A 24,731-nucleotide genomic window follows, 5' to 3' on the forward strand; every position below is an offset into this window, starting at 1 on the left:
TCTGTTATAGATCTATACTAAGGTGTGGTTTACTTTTACCCCCGTAATGTGTTCTCCAAAGCTTGTAAAAATCAAATATATTAAGACTGCCATCTTCAACATGTATGGCTACCAGAATTTTTCCTTTCTGCATCCTTGCCGATTAGGCTTTACTTGTAGGGACTCTACCTCCCAGAATGCCAAATGGCTCAGTTAGTCCTCTCGTTTTTATCTCCAATATGCATTCTCACTCCTTCCATTAAAAAAACAAAACAAAACAAAACAGGGTTAGTCGCTCTCTCCAAATAGCTGTGGAAACCTTGGAGGGCTCAGATGCCTGGGTGGCTCAGTCGGTTAAGCGTCTGCCTTCAGTTAAGTGTCTGCCTTTGGCTCAGGTCATGATCCCAAGGTCCTGGGATCGAGTCCCACCCACATTGAGCTCCTTGCTCAGCGGGGAGCCTGCTTCTCCCTCTGCCTCCCGCTCCCCCTGCTTGCTCAGTCTCTCTCTCTCTGACAAATAAATAAATAAAATCTTAAAACAAAAAAAAGAAGGAATACTTGGAGGGCTGCAAGAAGAGCAGTGTCTGATCAATTTGATGATTGGTACAGACCTTTGATAACTCAACTGGGGACAGATAATAGGGAGAAAGTATGAGATATAAGTTGACTTTCAGTTAGTTCCCTTTCATAAGGTACTCCCTAGGGAGGCTCTGGAGTAAAGCCCAGGTAATTTCTTTTATCTACTTCTACCTGGCTTATAATTAATGAATCTTCCTCTGAGTTTCCGTCACTCGTGTCTGTCAGTTTTTGTGCGCTGATGTGTTTTCATCTTTTTCCTTGCCTGTTTAGTAGCTTGGGTGTTATGTGAGTTTATCCATGGAACTGTGTTGTGGATCAGTTATTTCTTAGGGTAAATTTCATTATTCAGAATCTTGGCCAGGAAGTGGGCTTAGATAGACAATGACTTTATAGATGAAGGGTTCTTTGTAAAAATATAGTGAACATATACAGTGATAATTTTTTAAAATTAAATAAAAATTTCACTGTTAAATAGGTATATACATCGTACATATAGTCTTGAGCAGTTTGTATCTTTAGTTAGACCTGAGTTTGAACAATGTCTCTTTGAATTATTTAGTCTATGATTTGAGGAAAGTTATTTATTTTAGTTCTGGTTCTTACCATTTGTGAAATGACATTTTAAAATGCCTGTCTTGCATTTGCAACTTACTCTGAAATGTAAAAAGTAAGATGGATTGATGGATATACATGTGATATGCAATTATAGTAAAGTGCTGTAGACTGTGAGTGGTGGTTATACAGGTTTTCACTGAACAAATATTCAACTTTTCTGTATGTTGGAAATTTTCGTGTCAGAAAAAATGCCTATCTTGCAGGCTCATTAGGATTAGATGAGATATATGTAAGAAGTGCCTGGCATGTAATAAGTGCTTAATAAATAGTGGTTGTTAAAAAAAAAAAAGCACGTCATAGGAGAGACATGGTTTGTAGTGTTGAGAATACAATAAGGCAGTTTATGGGATGTTCAAAGGTTTCTTTTCTTGTTTTTTTGTTTCCTTTTTCTTTCTTCCCTCCTCTTCTCCTTCTCTTGAGATTATAAACTGCATCCAGGGCTGAGAATCACTGGTGGGAGGAGGGCAAGTAATGATGAAGTAAGTAAAGGAGAAAGAGGGTTAGGAACCAACAAAAACAAACTAACAGAAAAGCCTCTGTGGTGTGCACAAGGGGTCTTTGGTCCTCAGTACTCTTTGGAGTCATTTGTCTATTCATTAATTTCCATTTACTGACTCAATTTTTGCTTCCATCACTTACAGCTTCGGTTTGCTCATTTGTAAAATGAAAATAACAATACCTACTGCTCAGAGTTGTCATAAGGGTGGAATTTAGTAAAATAATGTATATGAAGTACTTAGCACTTAATAAATGCTTAATAGTGATTGGTTTGTTGCTATAATAAAAATAAAAATAATATGAGAATATTATAATAGTGAAAGACTATTATTGAGCATCTATTCCTATTTCAGGTGTTGGTTAGGCGCTGGGAATACTGTGATAAATTTTACAGATATAGTCTCTTCCCTCGAATAGCTCACAGCATCATGGGTGAGAAAGATCTAGAAACAAATATAAGAGAGTGTTTTAAATATCAAAATGGTAGATTAGGGGATGGTATGGCCCATGGAATCCAAGCCTAGTTTTGCTTCTCATTTTGGCCTTGTCCTCATTCTGCATGTGTCGAGAGGTACTTCAGTACTTTTGAACTTTGCTAGCAAGTTATCAAGGTCTCAGACATCCAGATTATCAGGATCTCATTAGGAAAGGGGATTGGTGCCTGTCTTTCATTTGTATTTTAAGGTGGGGGGTAGTTGAGAAACGAGCACAGAGTATCATTTCCTGCCTTTCCTTTCCCCCTCCAACCTAGTCAACCCATACTGAGGTTTTTTTTTTTCTTGGACAAATTAGATTAGCTTCTAATTGTGGGTTAGATAATTAGCTTTTAAACATAATCACAGTTTAAACACGAAAGCAAATATTTTGGCAATGAGATTTCTTTTTTTCATACACACAAGATTCAACAAAATGTATCCAGCTTAACAAATGGTTGTATTAAAGAAATTTTATTTTATTTTATTTTATTTTATTTTATTTTATTTTTTAAGATTTTATTTATTTATTTGCGAGAGAGAGAATGAGAGACAGAGAGCATGATAGGGAGGAGGGTCAGAGGGAGAAGCAGACTCCCTGCCGAGCAGGGAGCCCGATGCGGGACTCGATCCTGGGACTCCAGGATCATGACCTGAGCCGAAGGCAGTCGCTTAACCAACTGAGCCACCCAGGCGCCCTGTATTAAAGAAATTTTAAAAGAATTATATTGAGTCCCAGCAAGATGGAACAGTGACATGGTGTCCTGATGCATAAATATGGAAGCAAAGCCTATGGATTAAGTAAGGAGAAACAAGACAGAGTTACTATGGCAATAATCTGGAATGATATTTTATAACCACTTGTAATTATTAACAGGATCATTAATGCTACTTTGTGTCCTTAGAATCATGGCTAATAGTTGGTTCATCTGTCTTTTTTATATGATAGCTTCTAATCAAGTTCTCTCATAATATTTTGAGGAGTTTCAAAACTAATGTTTTCAAATAAATGCTGAGCTATTTCTGTAGATGTCTTTCAAATTTAATGAACTCCCTTTTTACTTTTGTCTAAAATCACTATAATGTTATGTATTGAAATAATGGGGACCAGCCCTGTGATTACCAGATTTGAGGGTTGATAAATCTGTACAAAGTTGAATTTATTTTTTTCTTAATTACTAAAGCAAGGTGAATATAGATAAGTTTATTTAACACCTTGTTGTATATTCTTCCATTTTAGATGCTTATACATACATGTAATTTTAATGTAACCATAGTATACATATTCTTTTATAATCTTTTTTTCACTTTTAGTGTTATCTTAATATGTTTTAACACATTTTTAAGGGGCTGCATAATATCCTTTACTATGGATATACCATTATTTATATAATGGAACAAGTAAAGGAACAAATGTCTGATTTTTTTTGCACTTTGTGATTATAGTCTATGTTGTGAGGAACATTCTTATAGCTAAATCTTTGTATATACTCTTAATTATTTCCTTTGTATACACTCTTAATTATATCCTTGGGTAAATTTCTAGAAATGTCATTGCTAGATGTTTTTAAGACTTGTATTGATTGTCAAGTTACCCTTCAGAAAGGTGTAACCAGTTTACAATCCCACCAGTGGTTTATGAAAATACCTGTTTCCCTATACACTTAGTATTTGATATCCTTTCAGAGTTTTAAATTAGAAAATGTATGTAATAACATTGTAAAAAGTAAGAAAATGGGGAAAATCACCTAGAATGCTATTTCCTTAACATGGCAGTGATTATAATATTTGTTATAGTATTCCAGGCTTTTAACACATGTGTAAGTGGTTGTACTTATATGTACAGTTTTGTTTTCTACTTTTTTCATTCATTGGTAAGTAGTTTTCCCTGCCTTTACTTGGCCTTCACAATTCCAGTATTCAATGGCCAGATGATAGTGCAATAAATATTCATATTTACTTAACTCATCCCCTATTCCTGAACAACTAACTTGCTGCCAGTTTTTATTATGTATAATACCACAATCAAAACACAGAGATATCTACCATTTATTGACTATTTCTATGAAACAAACTTTATATTATGTATTTTTTTTTCTCCCTTTGTATTATTTCCTTAGGCTTTATATCCAGGAATGGTAATATTGGATCACAAACATTTTTATGGCACAACCTTTCTTCTTATGTCATTGTTTTATTTCTTATTTCTTTCTATCTTAAAACATTTATTAGAAGCCTACAGTGTGCCAGACACTGTGGTAAGAGGCACTGAGAATACAAAGATAAATCAGACAGAGTCCTTGGAGTCAGACTTTAAACATATATGATAAAGAGGGACATGATAAAAGGCATTCCCAGATGATGATGCATCGATTTCTTGGTTGGTTGGTCATTCTTTCCATCCTTCCTCCATCCATTCATCCATCCATCTATCCATCTATCCATTTATGCCCACATGATTTTCCCTCTGGAGCATGGGAGAACTAGTTGTAGACATGCCCGTTTACTCTTAAATATTTCAGTATAAGAATAAGGATTTTTTTAACCACAATACAATGACAAAATTCAAGGAATTTAATATGAATATCATACTACTGTTTAATCTGTTGTCCACATTAAAATTTAACCAATTGCCCAAATAATGTCCTTTATGGCAATTTTCCTTCTTTGATCCAGGATCTAATTGAAGATAATGCATTGCCTTTAGTTATGTTGTCTCTTTTGTCCTTTAATCAGCCATTCTTTGTCTTTCATAACATTGATATTTTTTGAAGAATAAAGGTTGGTTATTTTGTTGTTGTTTTTTTAAAGATTTTATTTATTAGAGAGAGAGAAAAAATGAGTGGGGGGAGGGGCAGAGGGAGAAGCAGACTCCCCGTTGAGCAGGGAGCCAGATACAGGGCTCTATCCCAGGACCCTGGGATCATGACCTGAGCTGAAGGCAGACACTTAACCAACTGAACCACTCAGGTGCCCCAAGATTGGTTATTTTGTAGACTGTCCTTCAATTTGGGGCATCTGGGTGGCTCAGTCGGTTAAGTGTCTGACTCTTGATCTCAGCTCAGGTCTTGATCTCAAGGTTGTTAGTTCAAGCCCAGCATGGACCCTACTTAAAAAAAATAAAAGAAGAAAAGAAAAAAAGAATGTCCTTCAATTTGAGTTTGTTTGAAGTTTCCTTTTGCTCAGATTCAGATCATGCATTTTTGTCAGGAATACCATGTAAGTGATGAGGTGTTCTTTGCACATCATATCATATTAGGAGGCATGTGATGTCAGTTTGTCCTGCTATTGCTGAGGTTGAATTTAATTCTTTGGTTAAGGTGGAGGCTGCTATGTGTAGTTTTCTACCATAAAGTGACCTTTTTTTGCTTTTGTAATTAGTAAGTAATCTATGGGTAGATATTTTGAAACTATGTAAATTTTACCCACTAGTTATATCATCCATTGATGATTTTCTGATTTCATCATTCCTTATATTTATTAGTTGGCTTTGTGCTATAAAAATTTTATTTATTTGTTTGTATCAGTATGAACTCATGTATTCTAATTTTATTGAATAGGTTATATTCTGTTACTATCATTATTTATCTTGATACCCAAATTGTCCCATATTTGGGCAGTAGGAACCCCTTCAAGCTGGCTCCTGTATATTTTTGATATGTTCCCATTATTCTTTGAGCAGTTCTTTTTGGCATAACAAGATGATCCAGCCTCATCTTGTACTTTCTCTGCCCCAATGTTGGAATCAGTCATTTCTCCAGGAAACCTTCATCCCTTATAGTTTAGAAAACAAGATAAGAGCTAAATAAAGTATATGTTTTTTTAAAGAGTACCCAAAGCAGTTTTGCTGATTTGTCTGGAACCTATTGTAATAGATGCTTCTTGTAGGAGTTCTGTCCTTAGAATGGACAAGACTGAGGAGGAGTTGAAATAGTCCAGGAAGATGAAGGAACATAAGTAGAGTCACAGTATATGGAAGAACCCAGCTCATTGAGAGGAGCTACAGTTCAGTGTGGCTTCAAGTAGAGGACTCTGAGAATGAGGCAGGGACCAGTTCATTGAGGACTTTGCCATTCCAAGGAGCTTAATCTTAGAGATGAGGAACCATTATAGAGGTTTAAACTGGGTAGGGAAGAGATCAGTTTTGGTAGATCTGCATTTTTTTTTAAGATTTTATTTATTTATTTATTTGAGATAGAGAATGAGACAGAGAGAGAGAGCATGAGAGGGGGGAGGATCAGAGGGAGAAGCAGACTCCCTGCTGAGCAGGGAGCCCGATGTGGGACTCGATCCCGGGACTCCAGGATCATGACCTGAGCCGAAGGCAGTCGCTTAACCAACTGAGCCACCCAGGCGCCCAGTAGATTTGCATTTTAAGGACACTGTGCTGTCACCAGTGGCAATATGTAGGATGGATTAGATAAATGTTTAAAATTGTTTTCCAACATAGTTGGCATTTTCTTTCTTAAAGGGCCAGTATTGCAGCTGCTGATATTAATGCCTCAAAGGGATAGTTGTCAGTAGTTTAGTGTAAAGAGAGCAAGAAAGAGCCAGAGCACACAAGTTAAAGCCTGAGTCATTTATTTATCTGTTTGTGAAATGGCGGCAACTCTCCCTTTTAGTACCGGTTTTACAATCAGACTGGAAGCTGAATGTCAGTGTTTTCCATTGAAAAATAACACAAAAGTAATGAAAAATATTGATGAATATGAATACTGCTACATTTTATTTTTCTTTATCTTTGGTAGTAACATCAAATATTCAATAATGTAGACATTCTACCTAGTTTGTGAGGTAACCAAAATATGAAATGTAACAGCCATGTTTTTTTGAAATAATAGCAGATTGCAGTTTTAGCTTGAAGTTTGTTGTTATAACAAGTTTTATTTCTGTGCTATTTACAGCCTGTATCCCAGGCAGTTGGAATTGAACAAGCAACTCTTCTAAAACCGGATTTAGTTAGAAGGTGAGTATCTTCAAATTCATACCATCAAAACAGAGTATTTTGAAGTATTTGCACTCAATCAGTGCTTAGTGAATCTTGATTAGAGAAGCATCTGTGTTCTTGTATTTGTGTGTATGTTCAATAAAATAGTAGGTATTATTTTTACTTTTTTATGTTAATAATGATCATATGGAATGTTAAATTATTGACTGTTTTCTTTTTCTCATTATTAAAATACTCTGCTCTTAAGAAAAGCTCATAAGGGTTAAAAAAGGAAAGAAGGAATAGTGTAATTTAGAGAAAGTCCTGCTAATCTAAAGAAATGAAGTATAACCAGGTATTATTTGATAGTTGGAAATTAATATTTTTCTCTGTGTTGTTCAGATTGGATAATTTTTATTGTTCTCTCTTCAAGTTTACTGATTCTTTCCTTTGCCCTATTCATACTGTTATTGTGCCCATTTGATGAGTTTATTTCTATGATTGTACTTTTTTTCCAGTTTTATTGAGAAATAGTGGACATACGTCACTGTATAAGTTTAAGGCATACATCATGATGGCTTAATTTACATATACATTGTGAAATGATTACCACAATAGATTCAACTAACATCCATCTTCTCATCTAAATATAGTAAAAAGAAAAGAAAAAAAAGGAAAAAAAGCTCTCTTTGTGGTGAGAACTCACAGGATGTCTTTTCTTAACAACTTTCCTATATCTCACACAGCAGTGTTAACTATAGTCATCGTGTTGTATATTACATCCCTAGTACTTATTTGTCTTATAACTGGAAGTTTGTACTTTTTAACCATCTTCCAGTTTTCTCTCCCCCCACCCTCTGCCTCTCGTAACCACAAGTCTGATCTCTTTTTCTGTGAATATGTGTGGGTTCATTTTTTAATTTGGGGTTTTTTTTAGATTCCACTTACGAGATTATACAGTATTTGTCTTTCTGTCTGACTTATTTCACTTAGCATAATGCCCTCAAAGTCCATTGATGATGTTGCAGATGGTAGGATTTCCCCTTCTTATGGCCAAATAATAGTTGTGTGTATGTGTGTGTGTACATGTGCACACACCACAATTTCTTTATCCATTCATCCATTGATGGACAGATAGGTTGTTTCCATGTTCCATGTCCTGCTATTGTAAAGAAAGCTGCTATGAACACAGGAGTGCAGATATCTTCTTGAGTTAGTGTTTTTGTTATTTGGGGATATATTCCTGGAAGTCAAATTGCTGAATCATATGGTAGTTCTATTTCTAATTTTTTAATGATCTTCCATACTGTTTTCCAGAGTGGCTGCACCAATTTACAGTCCCACTAACTACACAATAGTTCTCTCTTCTCCACATCTTTGCCAGCATTTGTTATCTTGTCTTTTTGATAATGGCTGTTCTAATAGGTGTGAGGCAATATTTCTAGAGCTCAGTTTGCCCATACCCATTTCTTGAGACAGAGGCACCTGGATGGGTCAGTTGGTTAAGTGTCTGCCTTCGGCTCAGGTCATGATCTCAGGGTCCTGGGATCGAGTCTTGTGTTGTGCTCCCTGCTCATTGAGGAGTCTGCTTCTCCTTCTCTCTCTGCCCCTCCCCCCGGCTTGTGTGCATACACTCTCTCTCTCTCTCTCTCTCTCATGCTCTCTCGCTCTCACACTCGTACTCTCTTGCTCTCAAATAAAAAATAACAAAATCTTTAAAAATAAAAAAAAATTCTTGAGACAAAATGGAAACACAACATACCAGAACTTGTGGGATGCAGCAAAAGCACTCCTAGAAGGGAAGTTCATAGCAATAAATGTCTACATTAAGAAGCAAGAAAGATCCTAAATAAGCAACTGAACTCTACACATTAAGGAATTAGAAAAAGAACAAACTGAGCCCAAAGTTAGCAGAAGAAATAATGATTAGAGTAGAAAGAAATGAAATAGAGAACAGAAAAACAATAGAACAGATTAACCAAACTAAGAGTTGGTTCTTTGAACAGATCAACAAAATTGACAAACCGTTAGCTAGACTAAGCAAGGACAAAAGAGTAAGGACCCAAATCAACAAAATTATAAATGAAAAGGGAGAGATTACAACTGATAACACAGATATTCAAAGGATCCTAAGAGGCTATGATGAACAATGAAATGCCAACAAACTGTACAACCTAGAAATGGATAAATGCTTAGAAACATACAATTTACCAAGACTGAATCAGGAAGAAATAGAAAATCTGAATAGACCAATTACTATTAAGGAGATTGAATCAGTAATCAAAACTTTCCCAGCAAATAAAAGCCCAGGACCAGATGGCTTTGCTGGTGATTTTTACCAAATACTTAAGGAATAATTAACATTAGTCCTTCTCAAACTCATAGTAGTGAAGAGGAGGGAACCTTCCCAAACTCATTTTACCAGGCTGGCATTATCCTGATACCAAAACCAGAAAAGGATACTACTAGAAAAGAAAATGACAGGCCTATTCCCTGATGAATATAGATGCAAAAAACCTCAATAATATTACTAGCAAACTGAATTCAAAAGCACATTAAAAGGATCATACATTATAATCAAGTAGGATTTATCCCAGGGATGCAAGAATGGTTCAATATATACAAATTAATCAATGATTTGATTGAAAGAAGTGAATCATATGCTCATATTAGAATGAAATAAAAGAATCATACGATCATCTCAGTAGATGCAGAAAATGCATTGACATAATTAAACATTCATGGTAAAAACTCTTAAGAAATTAGACATAGAAGGAACATATCTCAATATAATAAAGGCCACGTATGATAAATCCACATCTAACATCTTACTCAATGGTGAAAGGTTGAAAGCTTTTCCTCTAATATCAGGAACACTCTCACCACTCTTATTCAACATAATATTAAAAATCCTAGGTAGAGCAATCAGCCAAGAAAAGAGATAAAAGGTATTAATCCCATTTATAGTAGTATCCCAAACAACAAAATACTTAATAAATTTAAGTAAAGAAGGGAAAGATTTCTACTCTGAAAACTACAAGACATGGGTGAAAGAAATCAAAGAAAACACAAATAAATGAATAGGTATTCTGTGTTCATGGCTCAGAAGAATTAATGTTAAAATGTCAGTACTACTGAAAGCTATCTATAGATTCAATGCAATCCCTATCAAGATTCTGGTGCCATTTATCACAGAGCAAAAGAAGCACTCCTAAAATGTATATGGAACCACAAAAGACCCAGATCCTGAGAAAGAACAAAGCAGGAGACATCACACTTCCTGATTTCAAGCTATACTATGAAGTTACAGTCATCAAAACAGTATCATACTGGCATAAAAACAGACAAATAGACCAGTGGAGCACAATCAAGAGCCCAGAAAAAAACCCAAGCATATACAAGTCAACTAATATTTCACAAGGGAGCCAAGAATACTCAATGGAGAAAAGACAGTCTTTTCAATAAATGGGGCTGGGGTAATTGGATATTCCCATGTAAAAGAATGAAACTGGATCCATATCTACACCACTCACAAAAGTTAACTTGAAATGGATTAAAGACTTAAATGTGAGACCTGAAACCATGAAACTCCTGGAAGAAAACACAGGAATAAAGCTCCTAGACATGGGTCTTGGTAATGATTTCTTGGATATGACACCTAAAACACAAGTAACAGAATAAAAAATAAACAGGTGGGACTACATCAAACTAAAAGACTTCTGCACAACAAAAGAAACCATTAGCAAAGTGAAAAGAAAACCTATGGAATGGGAAAAATATTTGCAAACTATATATCTGATAATGGGTTAATATCCAAAATATATAATGAACTCCTATAACTCAATAGCAAGAAAACAAATAACCCAATTAACAAATGGGCAAAAGACCCAAATAGACACTTCTCCGAACAAGATGTACAAAAGGTCAACAGGTATGTAAAAAGATGTTCAACATCACTAGTCATTAGGTTAATGCACATAAAATGACAATGATATCTTACTAGTCAGAATACGTCCCCAACTTGATTCTGCAGATGAGCAAAACCACTCGTTGGGATTACTATTTGGGTACTGCAGGTATGAATTTGGTCTGCCATGATCCGTGTGTTGGCCTGCTGCAAGCCTTTCCCTCCTTCCCTGTCATACTCATATTCCCAGTGGTTGAGCCCTGCAGATTCTCCTGCTATGCCTGTGGTGTGAAATCAAAATAGGGGCCCCCACAATGCTGAGCGAGGGCTGGTTGTCCCCCCAGGTTCTCTTTTCCCACTGGAGGTACTGGAGGCTCGGGTACTATGCTGGCGTGGGGTAGGGGCAATGTGGCCGATGTATAGCCACTTCTCTTACACTTTTTTTTTTTTTTTTTTTTGAGGGGGCAGAGAGAGAGAGAGTGAGCATGAGCAGGAGGTAGGGTCAGAGGGAGAGGGAGAGAAAATCTTAAGCAGGCTCCATGCTCAGCACGGAGCCCGACTTGGGGCTTGATCTCACAATCCTGAGATCATGACCTGAGCTGAAATCAAGAGTCAGATGCTTAACCAACTGAGCCACCCAGGTGTCCCTTCTCTTACCCTTCTAATCCAGTCTGACTTGGTCTCTGTGGTGCAGAGGGGTGCTTCAGCCATACCCCCATGTTCTAGGAATCTTTCAGTGGTGTCTTGCTCTTGAATAGTTATTAGTTGTTCTTGTGTGCAAAGTCAGAAACAACCTATGTTGCCAATCTTGGTGATGTCACTTCCTGTGATTGTGCTTTATTTTTATAATTTCCATTAATTCTCTTTTAATATCCCTATGTTTCTATGAGATTTTCTGTTTTTGCATTTGCTTCAAGAATATTTGTAATTGCTCACTGAAGCATTTTGATGATGGCTGCTTTAAAATCCTTATCAGGTAGGGACACCTGGGTAGCTAGTCGATTAATGGTCTGCCTTCGGCTCAGGTCATGATCCCAGGGTCCTGGGATCGAATCCTGCATCAGGCTCCTTGCTCAGCGGGAAGCCTGCTTCTCCCTCTGCCTGCCGCTCCCCCTGCTTGTGCTCTCTCTCTCTCTCTCTCTCTGACAAATAAATAAATAAATAAAATCTTTAGACAAAATAAAATCCTTATCAGATAAATCCATTATCTGATTTATCCTGGTATTGGCATCTCTTGATTGTCTTTTTGCATTCAAATTGTGATTTTCCTGGCTTTTGGTATGATAAGGAATTTTCATTTGTCTTCTGGACATTTTAGATATTATTTTGGGAGACTCTGGATCATATTTAAATACTCTATTTTAAGGGGGCACCTGGCTGGCTCAGTCAGTAGAGCATGCGACTCTTGATCTCAGGGTCATGAGTTCAAGCCCTGTGTTGGGTGTAGAGCCTACTAAAAAAAATACTCTATTTTAGCAGGCAGTTACCCTATTTAGATGCATAGGTTCTGATCTACTTTTGTGGGCTGTGGTTCTAATGATAATTTAGTTTTCAGAGCCCTTGTAGTACTAGTTCTGTCTGGTTGGTTCACCTGACACCACTGGGCCCCATTGCTGCTGCCCCAGGCCAGAACTCCAGGCCGCATGCTACTGGTGGAGCTCCCTCCAATGTTACTAGGGGAGGGGAGGAAAGGGCCCACCTGAAACCTTCTGCTGAGTTGGGGGTCAGGAGACCACTGGACTTGTGCTGCTTTTGCCTTTGAGCTGAGAGTCAGAAGACACTGAGCCTAGACTATCTTGTCATTGGGTGGGTAATTGGGACATGCCAAACTGCTTTGTTTTTCCTCGAGTCCTGGGAGTCCCTAGCTAGTCCACCTTCATATTTTCATCCTTCAGTATCCAGATTTGATTGTCTACTCTATTATTTCCACATTATTTAGTTGGACTTAAGAGGTAGGAAGAACGGAGAGAATTGGATTTCTGCCATCTTGTCCCAAACCCTGAACTGGTGTTTTAAGATTACTTTGAAATGTGAATGATATAGCCCCATTGACTAGCATTATGTCCCTTTTATCTTTTGAAGGTGTTACTTGTTACTGTTATTTCTTTGTATATTAAGAAACTAAGAGCAGTATTAATGTATCTTCTTCCACCACTTGTTTTTTTTTTAAAGATTTATTTATTTGAGAGAGAGAGAAAAAAAGTGAGTGGGGGAAGGGGCTGAGGGAGAGGGAGAGAGAATCCTCAAGCAGACTGCCCACTAGTGTGGAGCCCTATGTGAGGCTTGAACCCAGGACCCTGAGATCATGACCTGAACTGAAACCAAGAGTCGGACACTTAACCAACTGAGCCACCCGGGTGCCCCCTTCCACCATATGTATTTATACAAAGTTTTTTCACATGGACATAGGAAAAATTTTAGGAGTTATTTTTATATCTTCTTTCATATCTTTATACAAATACTTCAGGAGTAGTTTCTAGGAGAAAGGACTTTACCTAAAAAATTAATTTAAAAGGTATGTGTTTGGTGCTAACAGATCTTCTCATTTAATTTTCAAATGTGTTTATTGGAAATTTTGTAAGTTTTTCAAACTTATTAAAGAAAAAGCTGAAAAATGCCCTGACACAGATAAACTGAAAGATAGCGGCCCTTTCATAATCATATTGACGTGAATCTGCAAGATATAACTAGTTAAAATTAATCACATTGAACCATTTTAATATCATTCATTTTTGTTTTTTTACCAGAATTGTAGTGTATTTTATTTTATCATTTTATTGAGGTGTAACTGACATACAAACATATTAAATATACAACATATTGATTTGATATTTGTATATATTGCAAAATGATCACCACAATAAGTGTAGTGAACATCTATCACCATACATAGTTACAGAATTTTTTTCTTGTGATGAGAACTTTTAAGATCTAATCTCTTAGCAGCTTTGAAATATACAATACAATATTATTAACTATAGTCACCATGATATACATGACATCCCAGGAGTTACTTATTTTATAACAGGAAGTTTCTATCTTTGACTGCCTTCACCCATTTTGCTCAACCCATTTCCCACCTCTGGCAACCTGTGGCAATGATTAATTAATCATTAATCTGTTCTCTGTATATCGGAGTCTTTTTTTTTAATTCCACATATAAGTGAGATCATATGATATTTGTCTTTCTCTTTCTGACTTATTTCCCTTAGCATGAGAAGTATAAAGAGGAAAATAATATCTTGAGGGTCCATTCATGCTACTGAAAATAGCAAGACTCCATTCTTTTTTATGGCTGAATACTGTTCCTCTGTGTGTGTGTGTGTGTGTGTGTACGTGTATAGACGTGTGTATGTGTAAACATGTATAAACCACATTTCCCTTTTTCCTTTAAAGTGTTTTTATTTTATTTTCTATTTTTTTAACATTCAGTGTTTTATTAGTTTCAGGTGTATAATATAGTGATTCAGCAATTCCAAACAATTCCTAGTACTCACTATGAGAAGTACACACCTTAATCCCCATTACATTTTTTTTTAAGATTTTATTTATTTATTAGAGAGACAAGAGAGAGATAGGGGCAGTGAGCATGAGCAGGCATGAGCCAGGAGGAGAGAGAAGCAGGCTCCCCGCTGAGCAGGGAGCCCGATGCGGGGCTCAATCCCAAGACCCCGGGATCATGACCCCAGCCGAAGGCAGACGCCTAACCGACTGAGCCACCCACGCGCCCCTCCCCATTACATTTTTAACCCATTTCCCCCCACCCACCTCCTTCTGGTTAACACTTTGTTCTCTATAATGATAAGTCTGTTTCTTCATTTGTCTTTCTCTCATCTCTGTATTTTTGTCACTTTGCTCATTTGTTTTGTGTCTTAAATTCCACATATTAGTGAAATTATATGGTATTTGTCTTTCTCTGTCTTACTTCACTTAGCATTATACTCTCTACCTCTATCCATGTCATTTCAAATGGAAAGATTCCATTGTTTTTTATGGCTGAATAATATTCCATTGTATATATATACCACAACTTCTTTATCCATTCATTAATGGAGAGACAGTTGGGCTACTTCCATAATTTGGCTATTGTAAATAGTGCTGCTATAAACATGGGGTGCATGTATCTTTTTGAATTAGTGTTTTGCATTCCTTGGATAAATTCCCAGTAGTGCAATTGCTGGATTATAGGGTAGTTCTACTTTTAAATTTTTGAGGAACCTCCATACTATTTTCTGTAGTGGCTATACCAGTTTGCATTCCCACCAACAGTGCAAGAGGGTACCCTTTCTCTGCATCCTTGCCAACATCTGTTGATTCTTGTGTTGTTGACTTTAGTCATTCCAACAGGTGTGAAGTGATATCTTATTGTAGATTTGATTACATTTCTCTGATGATAAGTGGTGTTGAGTATCTTTTCATGTGTCTGCTGGCCATCTGGATGTCTTTGGAGAAATGTCTGTTCATTTCTTTTACCCATTTTTTAATTGGATTATTTGTTTTTTGGGTGTTGAGTTTTATAAGTTCTTTATATATTTTGGGTACTAACCCTTTATCGAATATGTCCTTTGCAAATGTCTTATGCCATTCAGTAGGTTGTCTTTCAGTTTTGTTCATTGTTTCCTTGGCTATAGAGAAGCTTTTTATTTTGATGTAGTCCCAGTAGTTTATTTTTGCTTTTGTTTCCCTTGCCTCAGGAGACATATCTAGAAAGAAGTTGCTAGGGCTGAGGTCAAAGAAGTTACTTCCTGTGTTCTCTTCTAGGCTTTTTATGATTTTAGGTCTCCCATTTAGGTCTTTCATCCATTTTGAATTTATTCTTGTGTATGGTGTAAGAAAATGGTCCAGTTTCATTGTTTTGCATGTTGTTGTCCAGTTTTGCCAACATTATTTGTTGAAGAGAATTTCTTTTTCCTACTGGATATTCTTTCCTGCTTTGTCAGAGATTAATTGGCCTATAGTTGTGGGTTTATTTCTGAAATTCTATTCTGTTCTATTGATCTATGTGTCTACTTTTGTGCCAGTACTGTTTTGATCACTACAGCTTTGTAATATAATGTGAAGTCCAGAATTGTGATGCTTTTTCAAGATTGCTTTGCCTATTCAGGGTCTTTTGTGGTTTCATACAAATTTTAGGATCATTTGTTCTAGTTCTTTGAAAAAAAATGTTGGTATTTTGATAGGGATTGCATTGAATCTGTAGATTGCTTTTTGTAGTATAGACATTTTAACATTATTTGTTCTAATCTATCAGTATGGAATGTCTTTCCATTTCTTTTTGTCATTTTCAATTTCTTTCATTGCTGTTTTACAGTTTTCAGAGTACAGATCTTTTACCTCTTTGGTTAGGTTTATTCCTATGTATCTTACTATTTTTCATACAACTGTAAATGGGATTGGTTTCTTAATTTCTCTTTCTGCTGCTACATTATTGGTGTATAGAAATGGAACAGATATCTGAGGCACCTGGGTGGCTCAGTCGGTTAAGTGTCTAACTCTTGATTTCAGCTCAGGTCATGATCTCAGGGACCTGGGATCAAGCCCCACACTGAGCATGCTTAAGATCCTCTCTCTTTCTCCCTCTGCCCCTCCCCCTGCTTGCGCTCTCTCTCTCTAAAATAAATAAATCTTTAAAGAAGAAAGAAATGCAACAGATATCTGTATATAGATTTAGTATCCTGCAACTTTACTGAATTTCTTTTCAGTTCTAGCAGTTTTGTGGTAGAGTTATTTAGGATTTCTATATACAGTATCATGTCATCTGCAAATAGTGAACGTTTTACTTCTTCCTACCAATTTGGATGCCTTTTATTTTTTTGTTGTTGTCTGACTGCTGTGGCTTGACTTCCAGTAGTATCTTGAATAAAAGTGGAAGAGTGGACATCCTTGACTTGTTGCTGACCTTAGGAGAACATTCTCAGTTCTTCCTCATTTAGTATGATGTTACCTGTGGGTTTTACATAGATGGCCTTTATTATGTTGAGGTATGTTTCCTCTAAACCTATTTCATTGAGAGTTTTTATCATAAATGGATGTTGTACTATGTCAAATGCTTTTTCTGCATCTATTGAAATGATCATATGGTTTATTCTTTCTCTTATTGATGTGATGTAATGTGTTGACTGATTTGCAAATATTAAACCACCCTTACAATCCAGGAGTAAATCCCACTTGATTGTGGTGAATGATTTTTTTTAATGTACTGTTAGATTCGGTTTGCTAGTGTTTTATTGAGGATTTTTGCATCTATATTCATCAAGGATAAAGGATATTGGCCTGTGGTTCTCTTTTTTAGTGGTGTGTTTATCTGGTTTTGGTATCAGGGTAATGCTGGCTTCATAGAATGAATTTGGAAGTTTTCTTTCCTTTTCAATTTTTTGGAACAGTTTGAGAAGAATAGGTATTAACTCTTCCTTAAATGTTTGGTAGAATTCGCCTGTGAAGCCATCTGGTCCTGGACTTTTGTTAGTTGGGAGTTTTTTGATTACTGACTCAATTTCTTTGCTGGTTATCCGTCTGTCCAAATTTTCTATTTCTTCCTGTTTCCATTTTGGGAGTTTATGTGATTCTGTTAATTTATTCATTTCTTCTAGGTTGTCCAATTTGTTGCATATCATTTTTCATAATATTCTCCTATAATTGTTCATATTTCTGTGATGTTGATTATTTCTCCTCTCTTATTTGTGATTTTGTTTATTTGGGTCCATTCTCTTCTTTTTGCTAAGTCTGGCTAGAGGTTTATCAATTTTATTAATTGTTTCAAAGAAACAGCTCTTGGTTTCATTGATCTGTTCTATTTTTTAAAAATTTTTATATAATTTATTTCTGCTCTAATCTTTTTTTTTTTAAGATTGTATTTATTTTCTGACAGAGAGAGAGACAGCGAGAGAGGGAACACAAGCAGGGGGAGTGGGAGAGGGAGAAGCAGACTTCCCACCGAGCAGGGAGCCTGATGCAGGGCTGGATCCCAGGACCCTGGAATCATGATCTGAGCCGAAGGCAGACGCTTAACGACTGAGCCGCCCAGGCGCCCCTATTTCTGCTCTAATCTTTATTCTTTCCTTCTGCTGGTTTAAGGTTTTGTTTGTTGTTTTTTTCTAGCTCCTTTAGATGGAAGGTCAGGTTGTTTATTTGAGAGTTTTCTTGCTTTTTGAGGTACGCCTGTATTGCTATAAACTTCCGTGTTAGAATAGATTTTGCTGCATCCCAGAGGTTCTGGACCATTGTGTTTTCATTTCATTTATTTCTATGTAATTTTTTATTTCTTCTTTTATTTCCTGGTTTAGCCATTCATTGACTAGTTGCATGTTATTTAACCTGCATATATTTAGTCTTTCCAGATTTTTTCTTGTGGTTGACTTCTAGTTTCATAGTGTTGTGGTCAGAAAAGATGCATGGTATGACTTCAATCTTCTTGAATTTGTTGTGGCTTGTTTTGAGAGCTAATATGTGGTCTATTTTGTAGGTTGTTCAGTGTGCACTTGAAAAGAATGTGTATTCTATTGTTTTAGGATAGAATGTTCTGAAAATATATGTTAAATCCATCTTTTCCAGTGTCATTCAAAGCCATCGTTCCCTTGTTGATGTTCTTTTTTTAAAAAAGATTTTATTGGGGCACCTGGGTGGCTCAGTCGTTACGTGTCTGCCTTCGGCTCAGGTCATGATCCCGGAGTCCCAGGATCGAGCCCCGCATCGGGCACCCTGCTCCGTGGGGAGCCTGCTTCTCCCTCTCCCACTCCCTCTGCTTGTGTTCCCTCTCTCGCTGTGTCTCTCTCTGTCAAATAAATACATTTTGAAAAAAAAAAAGATTTTATTTATTTAAGAGAGTGAGAACGAGAGAGAGCATGAGCAGTGGGGAGGGGCAGAGGGAGAGGGAGAGGCAGACTCCCCACTGAGCAGGGAGCCCTACGTGGAGCTCTATCCCAGGACCATGAGATCATGAGCTGAGCCAAAGCCAGATGATTAACTGCCTGAGCCACCCAGGTGCCCCAGTGTTCTGTTTAGATGATCAGCGCATTGATGTAAGTTGGGTGTTAAAGTACCCAACTATTGTATGGTTATTGATTATTTATATTTGTTATTAACTCTTTCTTTTTTTGCTCATATGTTGGGTGCCTAGATATTTAAAATTGTTGTATCTTTTGGTTGGGTATCCCCTTTATGATTATATATTGTCCTCCTTTTTCTCTTGTTAGTCTTTGTTTTAAAGTCTATTTTCTCTGATATAAGTATTGCTCTTCCATCTTTCTGTTGACATACATTTTCATGATAGATGTTTCTCCACTCCTTCATTTTCAATCTGTTGGTGTCTTTAGGTCTAAAGTGAGTCTCTTGTAGGCTGCATATAGGTGGATCTTATTTTTTTATTCATTCTGTCCCCCTATGACTTTTGATTGGAGCATTTAGTCCATTTACCTTCAAAGTAATTATTGAAAATGTATTGTCATTTTATTCTTTGTGGTTGTTTCTGAAGATTTTTTTCTGATCCTTTATTGTTTTTATCTCTTTCATCATTTGGTGATTTTCTTTATTGATATATTGGGTTTTTTTCTCTTTGTTATTTACATATTTATTAGTGGTTTTTGTTATATGGTTACCGTTAGGTTTGTGTATGACATCTTCTGCATGTAGCAGGCTATATTAATTTGATGATCGTTTAAGTTTAGACCCATTCTTTACTCTTCTCCCCACATTTTAGGAATATTTTGTCATGTTTCACATATTTACATATTTTACATGTTTTCCATTTATTTTGTGAATACCTTGACTGAATTTTTACAGAAATACTAATTTTTACTGCTTTAGTTTCCTACCTTTATACTTTCACTTTGAGTCTCCCCTTTCCACTCAGGGAGTCCCCTTAAATATTTTTTACAGAGCTGGTTTAGTGGTCATGAACTCCTTTAGTTTTTATTTGTCCAGGAAACTCTTTATCTCTTCTTCTATTCTGAATAGTAGCCTTGATGGATAGAGTATTCTTGGCTGCGGATTTTTCTCATTCAGCGCTTTGAACCTATCATGCCACTCCCCTCTGGCTTGCAAAGCTTCTGCTGAAAAATCCCCTGCTTATCCTTATGGAGTTTCTCTTTTATGTTACTATCTTCTTTTGCCTTGCTGCTTTAAAACATTTTTTAAATATTTTATCTATTTATTTGATATATATGGGGGGGGGAGGGAGCAGCAGCAGGGGGGTTGCAGAGGGAGATGGAAAAACAGGCTTCCTGCTCCAGGGAGCAGGGGCTCAATCCCAGTACACCAGGATCATGACTTGAGCTGAAGGCAGACGCTTAACCGATGAGCCACCCAGGTGCCCCTTAAATTTTTTTCTTTATCACTATTTTTTTGCCAGTTTAATTAGAATATATCTTGGTATGGATCTCTTTTAGTTGATTTTGTTGGCGTTCTCATGCCTCCTGGATCTGTATATCTGTTACCTTCCCCAGATTAGGGAAGTTTTCAGCTATTATTTCTTCCAATAAATTTTCTATCCCCTTTTCTCTCTCTTCTTCTAGGACTCCTATAATATGAATGTTATTACATTTGGTGGAGTCACTGTGTTTCCTAAGTCTATTTTCATTTCTCATAATTCTTTTTTCTTTCTTGTTCAACTTGATTACTTTCCATTATTCTGTCTTCTAGGTCACTAATTTATTCCTCTACTTCTTCTGTCCTGCTCTTCATTCCATCAAGTGTGCTTCTCATTTCGTTTACTGAGCCTTTTGCTGCTGCTATGTTATTCCTTATTTCTGTGTTAAGGGTCTCACTGATGTCCTCCATTCTTTTCTCAAGTCCAGTGAGTATGTTCGTGATCATTACTTTAAATTCTCTATCAGACATGTTATGTATTTCTGTTTTACTTATGTTTCTGGCTGTGGCCTTGTCCTGTTCTTTCATTTGGGATAAATTTCTCTGTCTTCTCATTTTACCTACATTTCTGTGCCTGTTTCTCTGTTTTAGGAAAGTCAGCTACATCTTCTATTCATGAGGGTAGTGGCCTTATGATGAAGAGATCCTGTAGTGCCTTGCCCAGTAGTGTCCCTTGTTCCCCAGGGCCTGGTGCTTAGAGGAGTGTCTCCAGTGTGTGCTGTGTATGCTCTTATTTTGTCCTAGCCACTTTATCCTTCAGGCCAGTTGTTTGCAGAGGCTCGGTTTGTGTGTTGTGGGCAGTGTTTGGTTCCTTGCTGAATGTGGCATGTTTTAACTAGGTGTGCTCTGGTCTGTTTGTGAAATGAGACCTGATCTCACTGCCACTATAACTGAGGCTCTGCAAAACTCCTGAGTCAGGAAGCATTGTGTGAGCAGGGTTTGGGGCCAATCTTCTGGGGGAGGGACCCTCCAAGGTGGGATTGAGGCAATGGAGACTGGGAATGGGGGTTCCACTAGAATGTGGGGGTTCCACTAGAATGTGGGGCTTGGTATAAGCATGTCAGGTCAGGATTGTCAGAATTGTGCTGGTTCCTGTGGTGGCCCTGTGCTTACACTTAGGTCAGGGGAAGGAAATGGTACTGCCTAGTTCTTTTCTTCCTGGAGGTTTCTCTCTGTGAACCCTGCCTATCTGGGATGTGGTCTAAAATGAACAAATAACCTCCCCACCGTGTACCCCAGGTGCTCTTCATATCACTGTTGCCACACTGTATACTTATAGGTTGTTTGCCTGCCTGCTCTGCAAGAGTAGCACAATGCCCTCTGGGCTGTATCCCAGCCAAGTCCAGTGACCTTTAAAACTCTAGGCTTTATGTCCTGCTGGTGGCTGAAAGTCATGAAATTTGGTCCCTCTTGCTTTCCAAGCCAATTGTTATGGGGATTTGTTTTCCCATGCATTCCCCTGTGTGTTAGTCTATCTAACCCTTTTCTGTGACTACTGCTTCCTTCCCACCCCAGTGGCCATGATCTGATTCTCAACCAAACATGCCTTCACACTTTCTATCTTCTTAAGTGTGGCTTCTTCTCTACCTTTAGTTGTGTAGTTGTTCTTCCAGTCTTCAGGTCCATTTCTGGTGTATTTTGGATGATTTGATAGTTATCTGGTTGTATTCATGGGACAGGCGAGTGTAGGGTCCTCCTACTCTGCCACCATCTTCTAACAAACCACTACCACATTTTTTTAAATCTCATTTTCATTTTTTGTTCTTTCTCCTACCCTGTTCCTATCTCCCCCACTTGGTTTGTCTATGCCCTTTTGAGTCCAACCCATAAACAGGTATATTTTGAGTGAAAATTGTTTGTTAGAAGTTTTATTTGAACACATTAATAATATACCCAAAAACAAACAAGATAAAATTGATCAAGAGCATCCTTCGATAAAAGGTTCCACAGAGGTCCATCAATGACAGTGTTTTTCTTTCATTCCTACTAATGTCAGGAATTGTATGCCAAATAAATACATACTATCTCAGTTTTTCATAACTTTGAAAAACATCTTTATTGAGATATAATTCACATACCATTAAATTAACCAATTTAAAGTGTACAATTTGCTTTTTGTATATTCTCAGACATTATATTTCTTATTTATTTTCCTTAAACTCATTATGTATTGTTTTATAATTGGAGTTTTTCTAGAAGTTTACCATCAGAATGGAATTATTCTAGACATCATAGAATTTCAGATGTTAATTCTCATTTGGGTTAAATACTGGGCTTTGAGAATCATGGAATAATGTTTTCTCTGAGAAATTGAATAGGACTTGCTTTTGTTTTTTTTTTCTAATGACTAGTTTGAATCCTGATGTGGCAGCTGTGAAGGAAAGCATCAATACCCCTGATAACCCCTGTGGAAATGGCAAACAAGATCGGATCAAACAAAGAAGAGCTTCCTGTCCTCGACCAGAGAAGGGGACTAAATTCCAACTTACTGTCCTTCAGGTCAGTGTGTAAATATTATTTGGTTAAGAGTGTGTGTAGAGGTCTGTGTTGACAGGTCGGGGCCATGTTGCTTCAGACATGAGTATAGAGCATTGTGAAATGCTAACGTCTCTTCATTAAAATTTTTTCTGATAAAAATATTATGTACTAGGAAATATAGGCCAAATACCAGGAAGAAAATAAAAATCACTTTTTACCACCTCTCAGAGATAGTTCCTATTAATGTTTTAGTTTTCATCTTTTTTTCCCTGTATGTATTGTGTAGTATTTTACATTATTAAGGTTATAACAGTACTAGTAATAATAGCAAATTTATTGTATTCTTTTGTTAGACACCCTAAATGTTATGCATTTGTTTTATCATTTAATCTTTCAGTATCCCTGTATGATAGATGTTAGTATACTCATCTTTATAAATGAAGGTGCTGAAGATTAGAGAGGTAAAGTAATTTGCCTATGGTCATTGAATTAGCAAGTGATAGATCGGAATCCAGTTCAGACTTTAAAGCTGATATTTCTAACCAATGTGATATACGTTTTGGATGGATGCTTAAACTTACATATATAATTTCCTATTCTTCCTTTTTCTTTTGCTGAACACACACACATGTACACACACACACGTACACATATATATCAATTTTATTAAGTTTTTAATTTTAATTCCAGTATGGTTAACATAGTGTTATATTAGTTTCAGGTGTACAATATGCAGTTGTGTACATAGTGCTCATCATGATAAGGGTACTCTAATCCATATCATCTATTTCACCCATTCCCCCATATACCTCCCCTGTGGTAAACATCAGTTTGTTCTCTATAGTCTGTTTCTTGCTTGTCTCTCTCCTTTTTTTCAATTTTTCATTTGTTTCTTAAATACCACATATAAGTAAAATGTTATGTTACTTGTCTTTCACTGACTTATTGCACTCAGCATTACACTATTGGGCACCACCTATTTTGTTGCAAATGACAAGATTTCATTCTTTTTTATGTCTGAATGATATTCCATTGTATATATATATACCACATCTTCTTTATCCATTCATCAATCGATGGACACTTGAGTTGCTTCCATATCTTGGTTATTGTAAATAGTGCTGCTATTAACAAAGGGGTGTATATATCCCTTTGAATTAGTGTTTATGTATTCTTTATGTAAATACCCAGTAGTATGATGGCTGGATCATGGGGTAGTTCTATTTTGAACTTTTTGAGGAACCTCCATATTGTTTTCCACAGTGGTTACACCAGTTTGCATTCCAAGCAATAGTGCATGAAGGTTCCTTTTTTCCCACATCCTTGTCAAGAACTGTTTTTTCTTGTGTTGTTGATTTTAGCCATTCCAGCAAGCATGAGGTGATAGCTCATTGTAGTTTTGATTTGCATTTCTGTGATGATGAGCATCTTTTCCTGTGTCTATTGGCCATCTTAATGTCTTCTTTGGAGAAATGTCTGTGTCTTCTGACAACTTTGTAATTGGATTGTTTGTTTTTGTTGTGTTGAATTTTATAAATTCTTTTTTCTTTAAGAGATTTTATTTATTTATTTGACAGAGAGACATAGTGAGAGAGGGAACACAAACAGGGGGAATGGGAGAAGCAGGCTCCCCACTGAGCAGGGAGCCCGATGCGGGGCTCGATCCCAGAATGCTGGGATCCTGACCTGAGCTGAGGGCAGACGCTTAATGACTGAGCCACACAGGCGCCCGGAGTTTTATAAATTCTTTATATATTTTGTATACTAGCCCTTTATCAGATATGTAATTTGCAAATATCTTCTCCCATTCCATAGGTTGCCTTTTATTTTATTTTTTTAAAGATTTTATTTATTTATTTTGACAGAGAGAGAGAGAGCACAAGCAGGGGGAGGGGCAGAGGCAGAGGGAGAA

At 36.8% G+C, this 24,731-nt stretch overlaps 1 protein-coding gene across 2 annotated transcripts in view; it reads left to right on the forward strand.

Annotated features, from left to right (window-relative positions):
* WNK3 (WNK lysine deficient protein kinase 3) overlaps nucleotides 1–24,731 on the forward strand; it is a 162,049-nt gene that overhangs the window by 84,174 nt on the left and 53,144 nt on the right. For both annotated transcript variants that reach the window (XM_021699364.1, XM_021699309.1), the window contains exons 10-11: nucleotides 7,049–7,110; nucleotides 22,693–22,840. In XM_021699364.1, coding sequence (XP_021555039.1) covers nucleotides 7,049–7,110; nucleotides 22,693–22,840 — 210 coding nt within the window. The remainder of the gene's footprint in view (nucleotides 1–7,048; nucleotides 7,111–22,692; nucleotides 22,841–24,731) is intronic.

Source organism: Neomonachus schauinslandi, chromosome X (genome assembly GCF_002201575.2).
Source record: "Neomonachus schauinslandi chromosome X, ASM220157v2, whole genome shotgun sequence".
Taxonomy (NCBI): Eukaryota; Metazoa; Chordata; class Mammalia; order Carnivora; family Phocidae; genus Neomonachus; species Neomonachus schauinslandi.